The sequence below is a fragment of the Emys orbicularis genome, chromosome 9, assembly GCF_028017835.1.
Source record: "Emys orbicularis isolate rEmyOrb1 chromosome 9, rEmyOrb1.hap1, whole genome shotgun sequence".
Taxonomy (NCBI): domain Eukaryota; kingdom Metazoa; phylum Chordata; order Testudines; family Emydidae; genus Emys; species Emys orbicularis.
The window spans coordinates 23014441-23037542 of NC_088691.1; the positions used below are offsets into that span (position 1 = coordinate 23014441).

Consider the following 23102-nt stretch of genomic DNA (forward strand, 5'->3'; position numbering starts at 1 on the left):
TAAAATATTACTTGTTCTCTCCCCCCAGTAACGTGTAACGGGTTTGCACAACTATTAAATATGATCAGAACACTTATAGATGGATTTACTTATTCAATAAACTTATGAAAGTCCCTGCACTACCTGTTTCTAGTTCATTATTTTATAAATTTCTTTAGGTAACTTGGAGTATGAAAAGCACTGTGATGTATCCAAATTTCATTCTAAATTTGTTTAGGATTACGAGATTAAACCTGAGCCTTTTTACATACTGACATTTGCCAAGATCCTGCAAGCACAGAAGCACATGAGTAACAAGTCCTCCCATTTAGCTAAAAGGACTATTCATGTGTGTAAAAGTTACTCAAATGCTTAAGTGCACCACGCATCAGGGCCAAAGTGAGGGGTTTTGCATTTCAAGGTAAAACACATTAACAATCAACATTTTTCAGCTTCCTAGATAAAGAGAAACTGAACTCAAAGCATGATGGATGGTAAATAAAGGAGGGAACTTTTTAAAAAAACGAATGCTTTCTATGCATGATTTGGGTTCTTATAGTGTAATTACCTTTTTTAAAGAAATTTCAGTTTATCTTTAAGAGAAACCAGCTCTCTCTCTCTCTATCCAAATATACAAGTGACCCAAATAGTTTTATCTAGCTTTTTAAATAATCTTGTCCCTTCAGATGAAATGTAAGCTATAGAAACAGATCTTTCTAAATTTTTTTTAAGATGCCTATTCTTTTTAATTAAAAAAAGAAATCATATTTACTGATAACATGAACCAGAGTTCTTGTGGGTAGAGGCTTACCTGAGGCTGGAACATTTAAAAAAAAAAAAAAAGAAATTAAACAGTCAAGAAATGGAAATGCTCACATTACGTAAGAAGCCTTTAAATCTAGACGAACAAGAGTGAGACGTTAGGAAAGAAACCTATGCTAAATTTGAAAGAAAAAAAAAAAGTTTTATACCATGCTGATTCTGCACAGAAACTGATTTGTAGACTTATTTATTTTCTATGGACATTTCAGTGGTACATCATCAGTACCTTACACCTACCCTTTTAAAAATTCTTAGGGTTTTCTTTAATTGCTTTTCCAGGTCAATCTGTAAATGGAAACCTAAATTAACATGCCCCAATAATATAGGTCATTTGAAATCAGTTTTGCTGCCTCCCTAAGATGTGCTTCCATAAAATGTTCTCATGCCACATTAATCTGTTTAGAATGGTATAATGACACCTCAGGGCATGTTAATAAATGTAGGTACCACAATAACCAAGTCAGTACACAAAACATTCTTCCCAGTACAATGTGTCATGCTGATCTGTATTCAAAGCCAAAAAGTTATCTTACCAGCTTTACTAATTAGTTCCATGAATTAATATACTACTAATAGTTGCTGGATTCAAATTCTGACATTGGGAGCCAGGGACAATTCATTCAGATGTACTGTCCCTGGCTCCCCAACCTCTGTTTGAAGGGGAGCCTCAGGCCTTTAATCCCTCTTATGCAGGTGGAGGAATGCAGAAGCTATCAGAAAGTGGGTTGGCCAAAGACAAAGGGAGTAACAGTTCAATGGCGTGCGTCCTCCCCCAAGAATCCACAATTCACACTGCATGCCTGGACCCAATATTTATCCCTGTGACAATTTATCAGGTACCTCCCCTCACCTACTCATGGCTGTCCATAACTTCTCTTTGGTCGTGGTCTTTCAGATAGGGTCATTCCTGTGCATTGAAAACTGTCTCAGGAAATCTTATGTGGGATAGGAAAACATATCTACCATGTTCCCTTCACCCAGTCCACTTTTACTTCTAGTAAAGAAAGCAACCAGGTTTGCTTGGCAAGATTTAAATTCACAATACTTGATGCACATGTTTCTAATAAAATAACAGAACATCTAGAAGATAAAGGAATCAGACGTTAGATGTATGAGATAGTATTTGCCAAGATCACACTTCCTTCCTTTCTAAACTGCTACATTTGCTTTGATAAAACCCCCAAAACGATCAGATACGATAATTGGTGGCTTACTCCCTTGTTATCTGTCTTCTGAGCTCGCTGGTTTGTATATGTTCAAAAATTTTAAGTACTCTCTTAATTGCTTTCAGTCACTTTCTACAAGGTCTTCCAAATTTATCAAAGTTAAGAAGTTTGAACAAGTTACTACTAACGTATCCTTCTGTATTACTGGACTTAGGCACATAATTTTAATGGTATTTAGGTGTTAGGCCTTGCAATGCTGAATGGAACAATGCCTAAATACCTTTAAAAATACGGGCCTTGCTGTTTATCTGTACTTTCTCATTTGTAAGAGCCCTTGTTACCTTTAATCCCAGTCTGGCCAAGAATTTCAGAAGTAATTATTTTGAGTGCTCAACTGAAGATGCCATAATGGGACCTGCTTTCCAGAAAGTCTGAGCACTTACCCTTTGAAAGGCAGGTCTGTTCAGCTGGGTAATCACAGTCAGTCACTTTTTAAAAAATTGGTATCTCTGTCCCTTACTTTTTCCCTACAACCCACTCCTGACTCTGCTTTTTTGTGTGGCTTCATTCCCTGTTTTTTCATTTGCAGCAGTTTGTTTAAAACAATCCCTCCTTCAAAAAGCCTGTTAGCTGCTACCTTGTATTCTTTTCCAAAAAAAAATTCTAGTCTGTTGCACCTTGACGATGGTGTGCGCTAAAATTTCCCACCATTCTACTACACTGATGGATTTTAATATTTCCCTTTACATACTAGGACCTCAATCCTGGAATTGGATCTGTGAATCCTTGCAGCATCAGGGCCTTTATTACTTAATTTGCTAAATGTTCCGATGTGTAAGGAGCAGAAACCTTAATTAAAGTCAGGTCATTGATCAAAGCCCTCAGCCCAGCCTGGAGATAGCTGGTTCTCTTGGAACTGTTCCCGAATCTTGTTCCAAGACATTAACAGTGAGGTCAAAGGACAGTTCTGGGATTTTTATGCAAACTGACTTTCCTTTTAAACACAGTAGTGTGTAAGTCTACCATATAGGCAACATCTGATCGAACAGGGACAACTGGGTTATCCTTTTACATCTAACCACTTTTAAAAATTAAGATGCTATCTTTCCTGACGAGAGAAATCCAGCCATGTACATGATTAAATCATGAGAGGGAACCAGACCATGCGCTTCACTGAAAAAGAAAGAAGTCAATAGTGATCTATTAGAAATCAAGTATCTTTTTCAGGAACAATTGAACACAAAAGGGAAGCCAAGATCCAGGAAGAGGGTTCACTTTTAACTGGGGAATATTTTATTAAATACAAAAAGTTTAAGAAACAGTGAAGGATTCCAATGTATGTTAACCCTAAAACTATATTTCACATAGCTCAGTTAAAAAGAGGTAGAAATTAACTTTTGTTGTTAAATAGACTAGAGTTACTAGACAAATGACCTCAAGCACAAATCAAGTTATAAAATAGTCATATGCACTTATTTCCCCCAGGAATTTTTTGCATGATGGACTATTTTAATATCACCATGATATCTCTTTGTGCCACTTATCTTGTCTAAAACTGGCTGCTTAGAAGAGCTGAAGGCCACTTTTTATTCTATGGAGGTCATTCTGGGTCCACAATAATCCTTCCATCACAGCTCCATTCAATTCAGGATTGCTGCAGAAAGAAAGAAAAAGAGCAATTTAAAAGCCCCAGTGGTTTGTGTAAGAGCTAAAGTGAAGAAAAATCACTTTGAAAAGCATTTTTAACGTTGCCAATGAGAGCAGGCGAAAAAGGGCTTGTGGTGTGTGCCCTTTGGCACCACCCTCTGGGCTCATTTTTAACTCTAGCTGCAGTGGCTGGAATGTCCTCAGTCAATATTCAGGATCAACTATGAAGCTGCCTTTCCCCTCTACAGGTTAATATAACAGCTGCTAATGTGAAAGATGCAAATGGGTACAGAATTACCTGTGCAATAATATTTCAGCTGAACTGCTCTTTGGAATCAGGAACACTGATATATCCGGCAACATGCTAATTCAGCAAGCAGTCAACTTGAGACTTGCCTATGCCAGGCGATACCTGGTATGCACAATACAAGTAGGCACAAGTCTCACAGCCTTGCTGTATCAGCCATTTTCTATTTCTGAGGTCCTTGTTGAGGTTGTGACCACCCTGCTCTCAGCAAGAAGGGCCACAGATCATGAATAACGTCAGGAACTCCCCCCTGTTAGCAGGATGCTAAACCAGTATAATGGGAAGGGTGGTTTTGAAATAAAGGTGCAGCTCTGGGAGTCGGGAGATATAGATGCCATTCCTGGCTCAGCCAATGACTCCCATTGCTTAGATCATAGGAGAGTCTTTTGTGCCTAGCCCAGTGCAGTCCTTATCCATAAGTAGGGCTCCTACCACCATACAAATCACTTCTAGAAACCAGAGTATACTTAGCGTTTTGTTTAAGGAATTTATTGTTTGGGCCACAGTATTCTAGGCCATTTCCAAACATAGAAGGTGGCTCACTCCCTCACAATCGGTAAAAATAACCCTTTCCACTGCACAAATTACCCTCTATGGGGACGTTTTAACAGTGTTTCCGAATCCCAGGGAGAACGACTGGGGAACACAGGTAAACCATGCTATTCTGCAAGACATGTGTGGTTGAAACTAGTCAAGACACTACCGGGTTGTTAGAAGACTTTCAAACAGTAAGTTTTACAGCTCTTATTCATGCTCCTGGAGTTGAGAAGATGTGAACCACGGTTAAATTTAACAGTTAAGTGTCTAAGGGATTCACCTGAAACCTGCACTCTGGAGCTGTGAGAGCAGAGGGAAATCCGTGCTGTCAATTTCAAGTTTTTCTGTTTTTCTTCTCTTCATGCTCGAGGACAGATCAAATTTCAGCTACAACCCAGCCAGGGCCGGCTCTAGGATTTTTCCTGGGAGGGAGGGGGAGCAGCGGCGCGCGAAACGGCCGCTCGGGATCTCCCCCTCCCTCCCAGGTTCTCAAGCCTGGGAGGGAGGGGGAGACCCCGAGCCGTCGTGGCGCGCGAAACAGCTGATTCGCGCGCCGCTGCTCCCCCTCCCTCCCAGGCTTGAGAACCTGGGAGGGAGGGCGAGTAGCGGCGCGCGAATCAGCTGTTTCGCGCGCCGTGGCAGCAGCAGCGGAGGTGAGCTAGGGCGGCCGGGGCACATTTTTAGGGGCGGCATTCTGGCACCGGCCATGCCGTCCCTAAAAATGTGCCGCCCCAAGCACCAGCTTGTTTTGCTGGTGCCTAGAGCCGGCCCTGAACCCAGCATCCTCCACAGTAAGTGTATGTTCTCTACTGACACTATTTGATGTAAACCCTGGGTTTAGGTACAGACTGCAGTGTCTCTTACCTGCTGACTCATCACTCAAGGGCACTGAAATCTAGTGATTAATCAAGACTATTAAAAATGAATCCTATTTCTGAAATGTCAAAACTACCTTTTGACATGATCTCCAAGGCTGTGCCCTGCTAGCAGCTATGCCCAGCCACCCACAGACAGATCCCTTCTGGCTATCTTATTGCCAGCACAGCTATTTCTCCCTGCTCTCAGGCAAGTGTGGAGAAAGCAGTGATAAGAGTAACAGAGAGGAGGGAGAACCAAAGGCTCTGCCTGCCTATGTGCAAAGAGCAGTCCCTACCTGAGGAAATGGGAAGGGATTCAAAACTCAGCAGCACCATTCCTAAAACACCAGTAGCCAGAGGCATCCACTGAGTTGGAAGGCAGGTAAAACTCTTCCTTTAGGGCCTACAGTAATTCTTAATTTATCCCCTCCCCCCTTGCAGCTTTGAGCTGGGACACACCATCTGGTAATCTGCCCTCGCCTGCCTGAGATTGTGGAGTTAGTGGCCAGTAGCAAATCTATATTTGTAAGTAAAAAAAAAATAAGCTGGCTACAAATCACAATATAGAGCAATGATTTGTCATACACTTTTTACAAAGACAGAGATGGGTGCACAAGGACGACGCCCACAAAAGACTTCAGACTCAGGGTTAATTTCAACAGAAAACAATTCCCAACATGCCCATCTGCATGGCTACTTGTGCACTGGTTAGTCCATTTTAAGAGAGGAGAGGTTTGAACAGGACATTCAGTTCCCTAAGAGCACAGAGGAGTTTAGCTTTACAGATACTTGCAGAGGGAGATTTTCCTATTGAAATCCCGGTCACAGAAAATGAAGTTAAAAAATAAAATACCTGTGGGTAGGGAGGGCAAAGGTATGCTACCCACATTAGGCTTACATCCTGAACATGGCACTGTAGCCTCTGAGTCCCAATAACAAGCAAATGTATCTTAGGGTGCCAGTCATGCTAGACTAGAATGGTTTAATGAAGGCATTTCAAGCTGTGCTAATATGTACGGGTGAAAACAAACAGTTCCATGTTGTAACTGCTATCAGTGCAGACTTATCTGGGATTGCAACCATCTAAGTGAAAGATTTTCATTGTAATAATCTAGGCAATGAGTACTGCAATGGCCTTGTATAATTGATTTCAGGTGCCCCTCAGCCGAATATCTGAGTATGTTTTACATGACTTAGGTTAATATGAAATTAGTTCATATTCCAAGACCATCAGCACCATAACTAAACTACCTTTCATTAAAGGGGGAAAAAAAGAAAAGAAAAGAAACTGGGACTCCAGAGAGCAAGCATTTGAACACAAACTTTGAAAACCAGGCTAGTTATAAACTAGAAGACCCACTAAAGAGCACAATCCTGCATTGGAAACGAGAGGAACTCATGGTAAGATTTTCAAAAGGGGCTAAGTGTCTTAGGATCTTAAGTCACTTTTGGAAATAGGATTTCAGGGTGAAACTTTAAGTCCAGGCCAAAGTCAAAGTGACTTGAAAATGGGATTTAGGCTTTTACTCTTAATGACTCAATACCAATAGCTCTTTCCACCTGATCATCAGCAAGCAGGTGTTTGGCTAGAATAGGAATATTTTGGTTTATTTCAGGAAGCTCTGAGCTTCAACACCACCTGTACAAACATCCTCGTTCAGCCTTTAAGTGCCTGTCAGACCACAATGCAAAATGTCTTAGCAAACAAAAGCCACACAGATGGATCACAGCTATATCACACAAAAGGAGAATTCAGTGACCAAGGCAGGATAATAGATTTGCTTTCCTAGTAATGGAAAACTACCGTTATTCAGCATGGTGACAGACCCGGCTCACCTCTCCTCCCCGATGACATACACACCTCCTGACTAAGAACGTAATTGACGTGCTTTCATCCCCAGTACAATGAAAAATTCTGTGGCCAGACACTGATACTCGACTCAAAAACATCCTCAAAAAGGATGTTTGCCAAGAGCAATTTCATAACACCAGATTAGCTGCCATTCATAAAGTATGAAACTGGGCCAACTGTTGAGCAGAGCATTATGACTTGGGAATCAAGGAGAAAACACTATCTACATGATAAATACTGCCCTGCAGCTAGTTCATTTTCACAGATGTTTTCCTGATATTATATTTCCACAGACAACCACCTTTGTGCTACTGTGGTAAAACCTCAAGATTTATTTAACTGTTCATCAGGACTTGACTCTTTTGGAACAATCTTGCTTCTGTAAGGCCTGCTCTACACTAACCCCCAAATTCGAACTAAGGTACGCAACTTCAGCTACGTGAATAACGTAGCTGAAGTCGACATACCTTAGTTCGAACTTACCGCGGTTCAGACGCGGTCCACCACGCGGCAGGCAGGCTCCCCGTCGACTCCGCGGTACTCCTCTCGCCGAGCTGGAGTACCGCAGTCAACGGCGAGCGCTTCCGGGATCGATATATCGCGTCCAGACCAGACGCGATAAATCGAACCCGGAACTTCGATTCCCAGCCGCCGAACTAGCGGCTGGGTGTAGACATACCCTAAGATGCAGGTGTTTTGTTTCTGAAACAACAGGCCTGTCTACTATGTCTGATGGAGAACTCTGGATCCCTGGAGAACTAGTGCAAATGGCTTCACAAAAGACTAATCTCAGAAACTAAGAGGGCAAGTGTGTTTGTTAGTCAGATTGAGTAAAAACAGGGGATGATTTAAAAAAAAAAAAAAAAAAAAAAGCCAAGAGTTTTAACCAGACATCGGAAACCTCATGGAGGAAAAAGCTCTGGAACATTCAACACTTCCACCCCTTGAACTGAAGGCAAAAATCAGTGAAGACAAGACTTTATATTCTTATTTCTAAGGTTTTTTGTTTCTTCGAAACCTCAAGTGGCACAGATCCAATGTTGCCTATTTGCAGCTTTAGGAAGTCAGCAGAACTTCTGGGGGGTTGGGAGGGAGGGCAAGGTGCAGCTCTGAGCTCCCAAGTTTTATCAGAGATTGAGTGGGAGCTATTTACCAAAAAGCATGGAGCCCAACCAAGCCAGCCAGAACTCAGGTATGTGTGGAATTACTGACAGATAGGCATAACTATGCACTCTTCAATAGCTGAAATATAAATGCAAGGTGATTCAAAAGCCTTCAAACAACCCAGTGCTGCTTTCCAAGCCAGTATTAATACTGCTCTTCCTGCTGCAGGAGCTACCCCTCCCAAGAGTAATATGCGATGTATTAGCTACTTGTGCACTGACACATTCCTGACCATTCCGGCTGCGGTACAGGGTGCGTTTCTGTTACATGATTCCCCCTCTTTACCTTTCCCCAAATTAAACTTTTAAACCCCAGCTTCACAGCTCCACTGCATTTTGAGATGATGAATAGTAAACACAGGCCAAAGAGGATTTCCTGACGTGCAAAAGGAAAGATACCACTGGCCTTAGTTCTCAGGAAAGAATGCAGCACAGTATTAGGTTAAAAACCTCAAGAAGGCAAAGCTAAAAGCACTGGTTCCAGTACCTACTCCAATGTCTTTGTGCGTGTATTTACGGCACTCACCGGAGCTGTGAGCCACTGCCCATGTTCTTGTCATGAGCAGGTAAAGTCCTCTCCAACAGGAGAGCCACAATTTGCACTCACTGACATAGCTGAAGGATCAGGCTTAACAACACAATTCCTAGAAGTGTACTTCTAGGAATTGTGTTGTTAAGCCTGATCCTTCAGCTATGTCAGTGAGTTTTCCCGCATGGCAAAGCCCCTTTGGTGCAGGCAAAAGTCCCCCATTCAATCTGTAATAATAGTACATAAAGTGGGATCAGCGGAGTGTGTGTAAGGACCACATTCTGGGCCTAACTAAACCTTTCCAGGGCTGGGCGCTGATGAGGTGAAGCCAACCTCTGTCAGTGCTGTGGTGCTGTTCCTAATCTGACCTCACCCAAGTGACCATCTCTGGAAGCCAGATACAAGCAACAACGCAGTTAGCTCTACAGTGTGACATTTCTGGCAGCCACAATCACCCGTACTCTGTGCTAATTCAGAAGGAGAAGGAGTGGACGTCAAAAACTCACTTTCCATCTCTTTACATCACAACTGTGCTGGAACTCAGGATAGAAAGTGCTGAACAAGGATGCACATTGTGGAAATGATGTGGGGGAACTGGTGTAATTTCATCAGGTTGCTTAAACATTATAGTACATTTTGGGTCCAAAGATGGCCCACAGTCTGCCATGCTGACTGCACAGCGCCTATGGAATTAACTATCCAGATGGCAACAGACTGCCTAATTTTGTCCCTAATATATGAAAAGAAGCTAAACCACCTTGTCCTGTTGATCTGACCACATCCTCCTCCTCTTAGAATCTACTACCTCCTTGCATAGCACATCAAGTTTAAAGTTCTTGTCTTTGCTCTTCCAGGCCCTACCACAACTTCGCCCTGACTTTCATCTCAGTGCTCACCTCATCTTCCCCTATCCCTCACCTTCACCAACAATGCCAGTTCTGACACACAGTTCGTCATCTTTTCCCACTCCTGTCTGTGCCAAACATACGATATGAAGAAATACCCTCCCACGATACCTGTTCACATAGTCACCAGCTTCTCATTTAAATCCTTCATAAAGACTGACTCACTTCTTTTGCAATGCCTACCAGGAGTTCATATAAAAATTCCAACTTCATCCATCCTATGGGATTCCCAGAGGTCCAGACTTGTGTCTATCTTTTAAACTGTAAGCTGTTTCAGGCTGGAATTGTCTTGTGTATCTTGTGCAATGCATAGCACATAAATAGCATTTAAAGAAGACCCTATCGACTCACAAAACTATTTAACTCTTTTATACTGCCCTGAAATTGCCTACAAATATACAGAATATAAAAACTAAGGATGTATAATTATGAATAATAGTATGACACTAAGAAAAAATGAAGGCTTTCTGGAAGCATCTCCGGACAGCAACATCTATTAGACTATGGCTGAGTCTCACAAGGTCAATCAGAAACCTCTTCACTACTGCCATTTTAAAACACGACACCAAAGCATTCTCATTCAAGAATGAGTCCCAACAACTCACAATTTCTACAGCTACTTGTGGTAATTTCAACATCAAGGATTATTCCACTACTAATTGTTTTCATTATATTTTTAATAAAACATCAAATAAACTAAATTGCAAAAGACTCTGGAAACAAATACTGCAGAGACCAAGCTGCACTGAGTGGAAGGTGGACTTCATGTGGTTTAGTAGGCCTTTTTAATCTTTGATTTTTAGGATACGGACATGTGTTGCTGTGCACTGTTAAGCTGCTGCCAAGTTCCATCCCAGAGGTGGCTGCATTTCAGCAGTGGGCAAGATCATCTCCGTAGATACACCGTTTAAAAATTGCTTTGGGTACCACTGTGATAAGAGGCACTCAAGCATAAGGAACAGATTCATAGATTATAAAGGTGGAAAGAACCATTGTGATCATCTAGTCTGACTTCAAGTTACATAAAACAGGCAGCGCAAGCTGCATGTCTTTTGCAGTGCAGTGCTATGTGTGGGCTAGTTTCTGCTGTGTTGTAATTGCAAGAAGCTGCAGCTGAAGTCAGCTGTTAGGTGATTTCTTCAGGAAGGCAGATGCATCCTATACGTCACTTGCCCTCTTCCTCTTTCACTTCCAAGAGATGCTGGGGAGAGCAGAGAGCTGAAGATAAAAGTGGTAAATAACCCTCACTCCCAACCACAAGACATTAAAAAAAAAAAAAAAGCCTGAGTCACAGAGAAACGACATTTCCAAAGGTATCATTAGTTGTGTGTAGTTGGTTTTCCTTATGGCTGCTTCTATAAATCCCACCAGTCAAGGCCTCTCCCCCCAGCAATACCACAAAAAGTTTCCCACAGCCTACTGGGAACTTATCTCAAGAAGCAGTTACTGCTCTCTTCAGGGTTGGCTGTAGTCTTCCATACCATATGACTAACCAGCAACCTTCCTCCCCACTCCACTTTGAACAAAATACCCACCCACACCAACAACTCTGTCACAAATTCACACTTACTATCGAACTGAGGCCTGTTTCTGCTATCACCTATGGCATTCACTTCTGCAACACCAAATTACTGAGCACTGACATAAATTATACATCAAGAGACAAAAAAAAACCCCAACATCCCTCCCCCAGAATCTTACAAAACGACAGAGAAAGAGAGAGACACACACACACATGCGCACACACATACAAAAGCTCTCTGGATAGATGCAGATATGTAGATAAACTAGATGCCATTTGTCATTAGTTATTCTATTGCTGGGAGGAGAATCATTATGGGGATTTCAAGGGGAACGATGCATGCACCCAAGGAACATTTTGCTGCAGGCAGGAAGTTAGACAGTTTGAAAGTACAGTGAAAACAGCTAAAATGGGTCAGATCCCTGCGTTGTCATTTGTGGGACACTGGAGGATTCTGTGGGCTTTCACCCAAGCATTATTAAAACTCTGCATGACTCTGTGGTGGAAGTGAAGGCACCACATGCATATATATCTGCCAGCACAGTATGCATCCCTGTAAAGCCAGTTTAGGTTTCATCCTCCTGGATCAAGCAAATGTGCACGTCCACTTTTCTGTAAATTTTCCCACCAAAAATACAACATCACGGTGGTTATCAGTCATTTATTCTCCAGTCAAGGTAAGAGCTGTGGATGAGAGTGCAATTGGGGTGCAAAAAATTACAATACTAGCTTAAGAACTAAGGAGAAATGTTAAGGCTTCCCCTAGTTAAGCAGTTTTACCAATGTTTCCTGTCTGTTGTTCCATAGCTATGTTATAAAGTAAACATTCCAGTTATCCGCTTGAAGGAAAAAGTTAATCTGGGTGCTTAGTTTTACCAAAAACCTCTCACAATTAAGTCTCCAACAAACTAATTTCTATTCCGTTTTTCTGTTCCATAGAAACATCATCTGCTCACTGTTCAGCATGCTGATGAGTCAATCTATCATTTTACCCAGGGACATCCCTACCCTACAGGAATCACTTTTTTTAATCTCTGCCCTGTTTCATGTGTCAAGCAAAGTTTACCCCTCATTTCAGTCTATGGAAACCACAGCAGATTGTCAGAGGTCATCTGTGGAGAGACAGAAAAAAGCCATTTCTTTTAATTTGTTGTTTGGGGTGAAGTACTAAGTAGGGGGGGCCTTTATGTTCAGAAATAAAGACAAATATATTCTGGTATGACTCACTGCTGTGATGGACAATTGAATGCCACATTGCAAAGGATACTTTATAAAGAAAGAAAGTTTGCCTATGACGTTGGAAATCCATTTCTGTACCAAATTACCTACATAAACCCTTTTTCTTTACTGTTTTAAAAGTACAATGGCTCTAAAGACACAGGTGCCTTTTTACGCATCTACCTGCCCTCTCCAGGCTGGAAGGGTCATTTGGGACCAACTACAAGCCTGACTTTTTAAATATTCTCTTAAAAGCCCATGGAACAACTGCAAAGTCAGTTATAAGCAGGAGGCTTTTAAATCTTGACATGTAACATCTTATACAAATTATGCAGTCTGGGGGAAAGTCTCCCAAAGGGTTTGCCAGGGATTTCTTCATGTTGCGACTACTTTTTAGAGTCACAGCTTTTACTTGCTTGTCATTTTCATTTAAGAAACATTTTTGAAGGTCCTTAGTTTTGACTTAAAAATAAATAATAACATTTTTGCAATTATTTGGTGTCTTTCAACCAAGACTTTTGAAATACTTTACACAGAGTAAGCCTTGCCGCGCGAGTGCACTTTCCATTTAAGGATACAATGGTGTGTTGCATTTAAAAGTTGTATCAACGAATAGAAGAGGGGGGGGAAAAATCACTCTAGAAGTTCTCCAGTTTTTGCAAGGAAACTCTGGCAGGTTTTACCCTGAAAATGGCTACAGCCCCTGCTGATAGGTTATTTTATGCTCCAAAATCCATTTAATCAACGTGGCCCAGTCCAACTCTGATGCACCAAAGGTTATGTTCTATCAACTTCCGTGGGAGAGGAACAGTTGCTAGCAGTAGTATCATAGTATTCACCTGCTACTTCCTTTTGTTGTGCAATTACAATAGCTTGAACTACCTCGCAGTATTTAATACAGCAAATGAATTTCACATAAGCAGCTAAAGAAATGAGGAAGAGTGATCAGGTGCAGCAATGCTAAGAGAATACAATACTCAAAACAGCAAGTGAGCAAGAACCAGGTGTTCCCTGGTGTCATATATGGAGTCTAAAGCCATTTCTGCTTTCTACTTGTAAGGAACTGTTCACAGGCTCTAAATGCAAAGAGTTTTTTCCTTCTTGTCAATCTATGTGATGATGTATGTACCCCATACAGGTGGTGGAAGGTTTAATGTGGGCTTGAAAGACCAATTAATCTAGCTGGCTACACCTGGAAGGTGGGCCAGCCCTAATTAAAGATGATACCTAGCTGGGTAATGGCTATAAAGAGAGGAAGTGCACCATAGCAAGGTGCTGCAGGGAGAGAGGCAAGAAATCTGTAGTCACTGTTTTGTTAGTAGAGAGACCTGTGGTGAACAGGAAGGCTCCTCCAGGGCAACGAGGAAGGTTGGGGAGGGAAGACAGCTGAAGACACATGACTGAAGCAAGCTCTTGTGGTTGACCATGACACCAGGATGAGAAACCAGACCTGTGGGGAGAAGCCCTGGATGGTGTTTCTTATTACAAAGAGCCCAGAGGGAGCTGAGAGAAAGGCTATGGTAGGAAGGAATCCAAGGAGGCAGGACTGTGTTTGGCAGAGCTTGGCTGCTCATCCAGGGGTCCCTGTGTAGAGGATGGGTCTGGGTTCCCCTACCAACCACTAAAAAAGTGGTGTCAAGCCCCTGAGATGCACATAATGAAAATTCAGAGCCTTGAGAGGTGGTGTGATGACCATTGGGTCCAGAGTCAAAGACCAGAGACCTGATGCAAGGGTTTGGAATTTCTTGTTGTACTTTGTTACAATGGAAGGGATGGGGACTAAATGTGACCTGGCTGCAGGACCGAGTCTTGAGAGGGGATAGACCACTGCAGGGGCGGACTGACTATCAGCAGGATCACTAGAGCTGAGAGCTGCCAGCCATGAGAGGGCACACCAATGGTGAGTCTACAAGGAGCGACGGAAGCTCCCTCAAAGTGGGGAGCCCTGCCCCCATACTGCTCCTTCCCCTGAAGCCCTGCCCCTGCACCACCCCACGCTCACTCCTCTCCGCACCCCCCCCCCCAACACCCCATTGCTTACCCTTACGGCCTGTAAAAGCGTTTAAAAGTGATGGGGCCCTGGTCTCCCCTATTCTGGTGCCCCTGGAGTCTACCCTTCCACAATCACACACATTGGAAACACTGCCTGTAGGATTCCTACAGCTCAGACATTACAGCCAATGTTAGATAACTCTAAAATTCTAGTACAATGATTTATAAGCAACGCTTGAAAACTGCAGCGGATGTTGGCAAGTAGGAAATACTCTGTGGGGAGTGGGTGTAAGCTGGCAGGAGTGGAGTGAAAGTGACTAGAATGTGGTTAATGCCATTGCTGCTCAGAAAGCAGCTGTGACAATAACCAGATGCTTGTCAGCTGTACCGAGAGGCTCCCGCAGCAGTACTAAAAGCATGGACTTGGTGTCTGAGGGAGGCACTTTGTGATGATGAGTATTTGTTCTTCCCCCTCCTCCCCTCTTTCCAAACAATGGAAGAGAGAATTGCTGCCTCTTGTGTTCCCTTCCAGCAACTCAGCAAAAAGCAAATCGCTGTTCGCTTGCACTGTCCCTTAATGTTATGAGTTGTAGAGGTGTAGGAGTGACTGGGGAAGGGGGGAGGGTGAAGAAGAGAGCATGTAGGGTGGGGAGAGATCCCCTCTCGTTTCCAGCAACTCTGAAAGGAAGGGTGGAAAGCTGTAGAGACCTTCTATGCCCACTCCTTCCCGCACAAGGAGGGGAGCAGAGACTTCCCCTCCACCCCCCGCCCTTTGCAGTAGCTGGGTGTGGTCAGGAATGGAGAAAACAAGACACTCCCGGTTCATCTAGCACAGTGGTTCTCAAAGCCGGTCTGCCGCTTGTTCAGGGAAAGCCCCTGGCGGGCGGGCCGGTTTGTTTACCTGCTGCGTCCGCAGGTTCGGCCAATTGCAGCTCCCACTGGCCGTGGTTCGCCGCTCCAGGGCAATGGGGGCTGCGGGAAGGGCAGCCAGCACATCCCTCGGCCAGCGCTGCTTCCCGCAGCCCCCATTGGCCTGGAGCGGCGAACCGCGGCCAGTGGGAGCCACGATCGGCCGAACCTGCGGACGCGGCAGGTAAACAAACCGGCCCAGCCCGCCAGGGGCTTTCCCTGAACAAGCGGCGGACCGGCTTTGAGAACCACTGATCTAGCAGACAGGAGAAACTCTAAACATATCGGGCAACAAGACAAGAGAACCCCATAGCAATGACTCATGCCTGTTCTCCCTCATGCCCTCCCCAGGCATCAGGATGTACTGGGCTACTCCACTCTTCTGCAAGTATTTTATATCAGCCTCCAGCTAGTAGATTTAGTCCATTAGCTAGCAAGTGTCTGGTAACTGTTTCAAACCCCATCTACAAATATGTACTAAATCACCTGGATTGTGGTTAAGATGTAGGGGAAGGGATGATCCTAGGGCTCCCTGATCACCTTGATCGATCGGTCAATCAGTCCTCACAGAGAGAGTGCCAATCACAACACGTCGTTCGCGTTGTCCTAGCCATTCCTTCAGCCACCCACTGGTCAGGCTGTCAGTGGCACCAGACACCCGATCAGCATAGCACACTGCAGCCCAGAACCCCTGAGCTCAAGTGATCCACCAGCCTCAGCCTCCCAAATAGCTGGGATTACAGGCACACGCCACTGCGCCTGGTTATAGGGCTCCTTGATAACTTGACAAAAATTTCTTTTCAAATAGGATACTCTCTGCACCAAAGTTCTAAGGAATCAGCTTTCAGTATTAGGGCCCCCTACTATTCCCATGAGTTCACTGGCAAGGCACTCTGTGAACTCAGATGCATCATGATCCAGCCCATAAAATTGCCAACATTACTGAATTTTGCTAACAAAGGAAATCAGTGTGTGCAACAGAGGCAGGGATTGTACAATTACAGCTAGCTACAGGCAAACTTTAATACAATCCAAGTTCCAGACATTTTAACTTCCTAATCAATGGACCAATGAGGAGTTTCTATCCATAGGAATTCCTTCACATGTAGACAGCAAATGGCAGTGTCCCAGACAGTGGGACTGTCAGGTAACTTTTATTCCCTACACTTTGGAAAAACTATATCATCACCAATTCTGAGAAATAGGTTGGGACTACAGTATGGCCATTATGCCTACCCAGGTTAATCAAAGGGCATATTCTGCACCTGGCATCTAGAGTAACAAGTTGCAATCAAACCTGGGGAATGAATCACACCATTCTTTCACGTGTTTTATTGCCGCCTCCATAAGCAGGAGTTTCTACTGTATAGCAAAACCAAGAGTTTGTCTACATGGCCCTGCAGTTTTGACTGCAGCGGGAGGGGGATGAACCTCAGCGTGCCCCATAGTGCTGTGCTCTAACTCCCCCCTGTGGATGCCGCAGGCATGAACTATGTAGTTCATGTTAATATAATCATCTTCAAACAGAACTACGTTAATGTGAACCAGGTACCTTTTAGTTCATGCCTGCAACAGCTACACGGGGGAGTTAAAGTGCAGAGCTTTGGCACACACTGCGATTCATGCCCCTGTAGTCCGAAATATAGGACCGTGTAGACAAATCTTTAAATCTACTGATGGGAAATGAGTGACCATTAAAGAACAAGCAACCAGTCTCCCATCAGAGCATTTGTTGTCAATGTGACAAAACTAAAGTTCTACCACAGCTCCCCATTCTGATGTCTTCTCTCGTCAATCTAAATACTAGTTATATAGCTGGATGTTGTATTCTTCAAGGAAAAGGCTCCATACCCAGCAGTATCAATTTTGGGATATAGAGATTTAATTAAAAATAGATCTCTAAATTCCAAGGTTTTCCCTACATGAAACATGTTGTGGTGGTTTGAGTTCATGGCTTGGGTGACTTGGAAAACAAGCAGCATGCTACAGGTCTGAGGGGTTGAAGATCTCACTTTAAATGGAAGAGATCTCACTTTAATTACCAAACACACCCATGTCTAATTTTACCCTGACCAATCAAGCAGCAACACAGTCCTTGGGGCAGACTAAGAAAAGTGTACTATTGTGGCTCCATTCAGTTGATCATCTGTGCTTACTGTGACAGAGACAAGATGGGAAAAGCAATATCTTTTATTGGACCAACTTCTGTTAGTGAGAGAGAGAGAAGCTTTCTAGCTTACACAGATCTCTACTTCAAGTTTCTATGACTAAGGCAGACTGATCTGATAATGGGATAAATTGAGGAGTTCCAATTGGAAAATGGGGCTGTCACTCTCCAAAGGTTAACTGATGCAAACACAGCAACATCCAAAGCCAGCTCAGAAAGGTCACCTTACACTACAGGAATATCTAATGAGCATGAATTATTCCATAGCAACTGTAATTGCCATAGCTGATTCGGTTACAGTAACCAAGTGGACAAAATTCCTTGAATTGCATGCAGAAAACCACAGTCCACACAATCCACTTGGTCTCTTTACTGAAAGCTTCTTTTTGCCTGAGGAAAGAAGAACTTGTTTGTATGTTCCATAGCCTGAAAGACACCAACAATTGTTCTAGATCTTGTTCATTCTGTGGACCAATGATGTGCAAGAGACTTCACAAACCGACTCACTCTCCCAACACCCAATCCTGAAATATATGAATCTCATGTTTCCTTCTCCAGAACACTAGGACAGGCTTTACAGACCAGTTTGAGAACCATGGGTCTAAAGGTTTTCAGAGTGGTAGCTATCACAAATGCAATGGGTAGGAATGCAGGAACTGCCATTTACTTATACTGTATATACTCGTTCATAAGCCAAATATTTTTGGTAAAAAAATGATGCATCAAAGAGTGGGGGTTGGCTTATAAACGGGTCTACACCAAAATTTGATGATTTTAAACTCTATGGAATCATTGAATTGAATATCTAATACAGGGATCAGCAGCCTTTGGCACGCGGCTCGCCAGGGTAAGCACCCTGGTGGGCCGGGCCAGGCCGGTTTGTTTACCTGCCGCGTCCGCAGGTTCGGCCAAACTGGCCGCGGTTTGCCGCTCCAGGGCAATGGGGGCGGCAGGAAGCAGCAGCCAGCACATGCCTCGGCCCGCGCCACTTCCCGCCACCCCCATTGGCCTGGAGCGGTGAACCGCGGCCAGTGGGAGCCGCGATCAGCTGAACCTGCAGACACGGCAGGTAAACAAACCGACCTGGCCCGCCAGGGCGCTTACCCTGGCGAGCCGCGTGCCAAAGGTTGCTTTTTTAAGGACAGAGGAGGAGGTGGGACATATTGGGGGGTGAAGATGGGACTGCCAGGAGCTGGTTGCCTCAGCAGGATAGTACTGAAGCTGTGAATCTAATTGTCACATGCATCTTTCCACAGACATAACTGCATTTAACTGCCCAACTGGTTAAAAAAAACCAACAACGCTGAGCTGCAAAGAGAGACGACAACACAGATTCTCAGACAGGGAAAAAAAAAAAAAAAAGCTGCTTTTATAATGGTGGCAATTACCAAAAAAAAAAAATAAAAGAAATCTCTCAAAATTATTCTTGGTGGGAGAAGATATAGGGAACAAAGATTAGTGTAGGGTACGATTCCTCCATTCAGAAAATGACTGCCACTGCTTTCTAAAGATGCAAAGTGAGATGCTGGATGAGATTCAGAGGGTGTGCACGTCACTGCCAGGCAAAGATAACTTTCGTCCCATTATAGGCAGCCCTGATTTTCTGAAGGTTTACAGAAGCACAAACAAGGTCTCACAGGGAAACTAAGCATGATGAGAATAGCCATTAGGGATGCCTGACTCACCTGTGGTTAACCAGATACTGGATAGCTGAGACTGTACTACATTGATAATGAACTCATTCAGTAAACATTTTGTAATAGTCACATTGAGCACATGAAGTGAGAAGTTTCTGTTTGCTCACACCAATTTCCGGGCATATTCATCTCCTTGGTTATATAAAAGAAGCACCATTCTACATTACGACATATATTCTGCAGTTACCCATTGCCTGTGGCCCCCTGTGATAAAACTGATTTCTCTTTTGGTCCCTTCCACCAGAGTACTTCAAAGTGCTTTTACAAACACTTGTTCATTAAGTCTCAACACCTATCCCATGCAAGGTAGGCTATGGGAAAACTGATGCACAAAGAGGTTAAATGACCTGCCTATGGTTATGCAGTGAGTATGTGCGAGACTCAGGAACACAACCCAGGTCTCCTGGCTTCCAGTGCAGGGCTTAAGCCACAAGACCATGCTGCTTTCCATTAAAGGCATCCTGACCACATCACATCATAGAGCTGCTGTTCAGGTTACTTGGATTTTTAACTTAACTTGAGGGATCTGGGTAGGAGGTAGTGATAGTAGTTGCTGGGAGAGCATATTTTACCCAGTGACATCACTGAATGAATTTGCCTGTGGTTAAAATAGTACAATTTGGACTACCACATTACCGAGTTAATTTATCTTGTCACGGTAAAGGTCTCTATGCCCCCTGCCATTTTCCTGTGAGATTCAGCCAAGCACTTTGCTCAAAACAGATTTTTTTTTTTTTTTTTTTTTTTTTAATTTAAAGTAACCCTCTCTGGCCTCTTCCTGTATCCTCAGACTAGAAGTCAATGAAATGCTAGCAGAGAGAGAGAGAACAATTAAACATTTCTCAACCTGCTACAGCTATTAACAGGAACAGCTGTCTCAGACTCTTTTTGGGGTGGTGCAGGGCTGAGCATAAACAACATGTACTTGATAGCATAATGTCAGACACCCCCACCCATACCACTACTTACTTTGTACTGGGGGAGTTCCTTCCGTCGTCTCTTGTTACTGGCTGATCGAGCATGGACATCATAGAATAACTATCCACCAATAGGCTATCAGGGTCATCTGTCTGACCTGGAAGTTTCCCAAGAGGAAAGTCTTTCCACTGCACTCCATCTGGGTGGGAAAACAACATTCATGGTACAAAACAAGAAGCATGCGCTTTCTAACTAAACTTCAGAAAACAGTATGTGGGCTGTTCATGCATTTCATATCTCATGCAAGAATTGTGTAGCATACATTTGGGAATAACATCTCCAAATTTTGATTCTGACTTCTGCTGCTTCTCCAAAGTGCAGCTTGTCCAAACATTTTGGGATACTCTGAGTTATTAAACCCCACAGATTCCAAGGCCAGAAAGGACCATTCTTGTCATCCAGTCTGACCTCCTGTATAACACATGCAATAGAACTTCCCCAAAATAATTCCTAGAGCAGATCTTGTAGAAAAATATCCAATCTTGATTTAAAAGTTGCCAGTGACGGAGAATCCACCACAACCCTTGGAAAACTGTTCCAATGGTTAATTACCCCACTGTTAAAAATTTACACCTTATTTCCAGTTGGAGTTTGTCTTGCTTCATCTTCCAACCACTGGATCATGCTATACCTTTCTCTGCTAGACTGAAGATCCCATTATCAAATATTTGTTCCCCATGTAGCAGGTACTTATAGACTCTGATCAAGTCATCCTTTAGCATTCTTCTTCATTAAAAGTTTGAGCTCCTTGAGTCGATCACAATAAAAGATTAGAAACCGTAACTTAATCGTTCTTCTCTGAACTCTCCTGAATTTATCAACATCTTTCTTGAACTGTGGACACCAGAACTGAACACAACATTCCAGAAGTGATTGCACCAGTGCCAAATACACAGGTAAAATAACCTCTCTGCTCCTATTTGAGATTCCCATTTATGCATCTAAGGAACACGTTAGCCCCTTTAGCCTCAGCATGGCACTGGGAGCTCACGTTCAGCTGATTATCCACCATGACCCCAAGTCTTCTTCAGAGTCACGTTCTAGAGCAATTTCTTTTATTTAAATTTAGATATTTTTTTTTGTTTTAATTTACTTGTGACATTTGAAAACTAACAAAGCTGCTCATGTGCGTTAATTCAACATTACACTTTGGAAAAGCACCTGATTTGGTTCTTGAAAAAATCCAAGATCTAGTACATGGAAAGAGCCACTTGCACACATGTAAGACATTCCCCCATTTTAAGGAGCAGAAAGCTGCATGTTTGCCACTAGCAGTTTGCTCCTTTGGTTTCCATCCACAGTAACCTCTTTGCCGGTATCCCATCAGCAAAGACAGGAGCAGAAGAGAGGAAATATATTTTTAACCAAGTGGGAGTTGGATAATTGGAACAAGATCACTTAAGATAAGGGGGATTCAAACTGGGATTTTCCAAAAAAGCATAAGGGAGTTTGACACCAATCTCACATTGAACTTAGGCCTCTTTAAAAGTCCTAGCCTAGAAGTGTTAGGAAAATACAGTAGTAACTGAAAACAGGAACTTGCCCTACAGAATAGAAGGGAAGCAAGATAAAAGCTGGGGGAATCCTGAATAACCTGTAAAGAATCATTTGCACATGACTGGGGGGAGAATGTGAAAAAGAGGGAACATAGCAATACCTGGAAAGTACACATCCTTTTATCAACTGGTAGGTTCTTACAACAATGATGGGCACAGTTACATCTTCCCCACCACTTCCTACTCCTTTATTCAGTTTCTGATAGTCCCCGTGACAGTGTGCCAACTTGGACAGCAGTAATGAGGCTGTTTGTTTGAACCTCATATTCAAAGTTCAGCAGATAATGCTAAATCCAAATCATCTCCTAAATTTCAAAAGCCAAGTCAAACATAGATGTGTCGCATATCATTGTTTGGAAAGCAAGGCTTCTCAAAACTTGTTTGCTTTCCTGATAAAGGGATGGCTACTACTTTGGAGAGGGGAGAACAGGAACCTGCTCAATCTAAAAAAATAAGTGGTATTGCATGTTCCAAGTAATAATGTGGGTGGGGGGGTGCAGGAAGAAGGGTAAAATAGAGCAACCTCACTTGTCAAGCTACTCAAAGTGGAACCAATATAACAGAACCACGTTGGCAGAGCCATGCACGCAAACCAAACACAGCACTGAAAAGGCTCTCTATTCCAGCCAGCCATAGAATGTGAACCGAATGTTTCCAACTCCTGCTTACCATGGAAAAGTTGCTCATTTCACTATTACTTCATTCTCCCACTCACCTGAACATTCAACTCTAGTGACCCAACATCAATTTGATTAAAGATAATTGCTTAGACAAACAAAAAATAATGTACTTAGGAAAAGTATCTGAGTGAATTGTTTTTCGCATTGTTGCGAATGTATCTGGAATGCCTTCCCTGATCTGACTCACCAGTTCTTTCCTCCCCATCCCTTCCCCGCACAAAAGTCTTCAACAAATCGTGCTTCTTCAATGAACCCTGTAAACCTTAAAATCCTCCTAGCCCTTCAAAAAATAAGTATTCAATAGTAGTGGGACGTAGTCTTAGAATTAAAAATGTGGTTGCTAAGCTTCCCTAAACACAATAGTTTAATCTCCTCAGGGTTGTAAAACTTTGGTCTAATTCCAGTTGTTGGGTTTAGTGTGAGGTTACTGGGTGGTGTTGGTGGCCTGTGATATACAGGAGGTCAAACTAGATGATCTTGCGTGGTCCCCTTTCTGGCCTCTAAGACTCCATTTGCTCCCTGAACTCCTTGTCTCGTTTCATCCATTTGAAGGCTGGCTGTGTATATTGCAAGCTTCCTGGAGCATGGTACTTGTCTGAAAAGCACTTTGCACACCACT

General features: G+C 43.1%; 1 protein-coding gene across 1 annotated transcript in view; it reads right to left on the minus strand.

Moving 5' to 3' along the window:
• Positions 1-3247: 3247 nt before the first annotated feature.
• LAS1L (LAS1 like ribosome biogenesis factor) overlaps positions 3248-23102 on the minus strand; it is a 51749-nt gene continuing 31894 nt past the window's right edge. The window contains exons 12-13 of the mRNA XM_065410722.1: positions 20239-20386; positions 3248-3621 (exon numbers count right to left, since the gene is read on the minus strand). Coding sequence (XP_065266794.1) covers positions 3531-3621; positions 20239-20386 — 239 coding nt within the window. The 3' untranslated portion in view covers positions 3248-3530. The remainder of the gene's footprint in view (positions 3622-20238; positions 20387-23102) is intronic.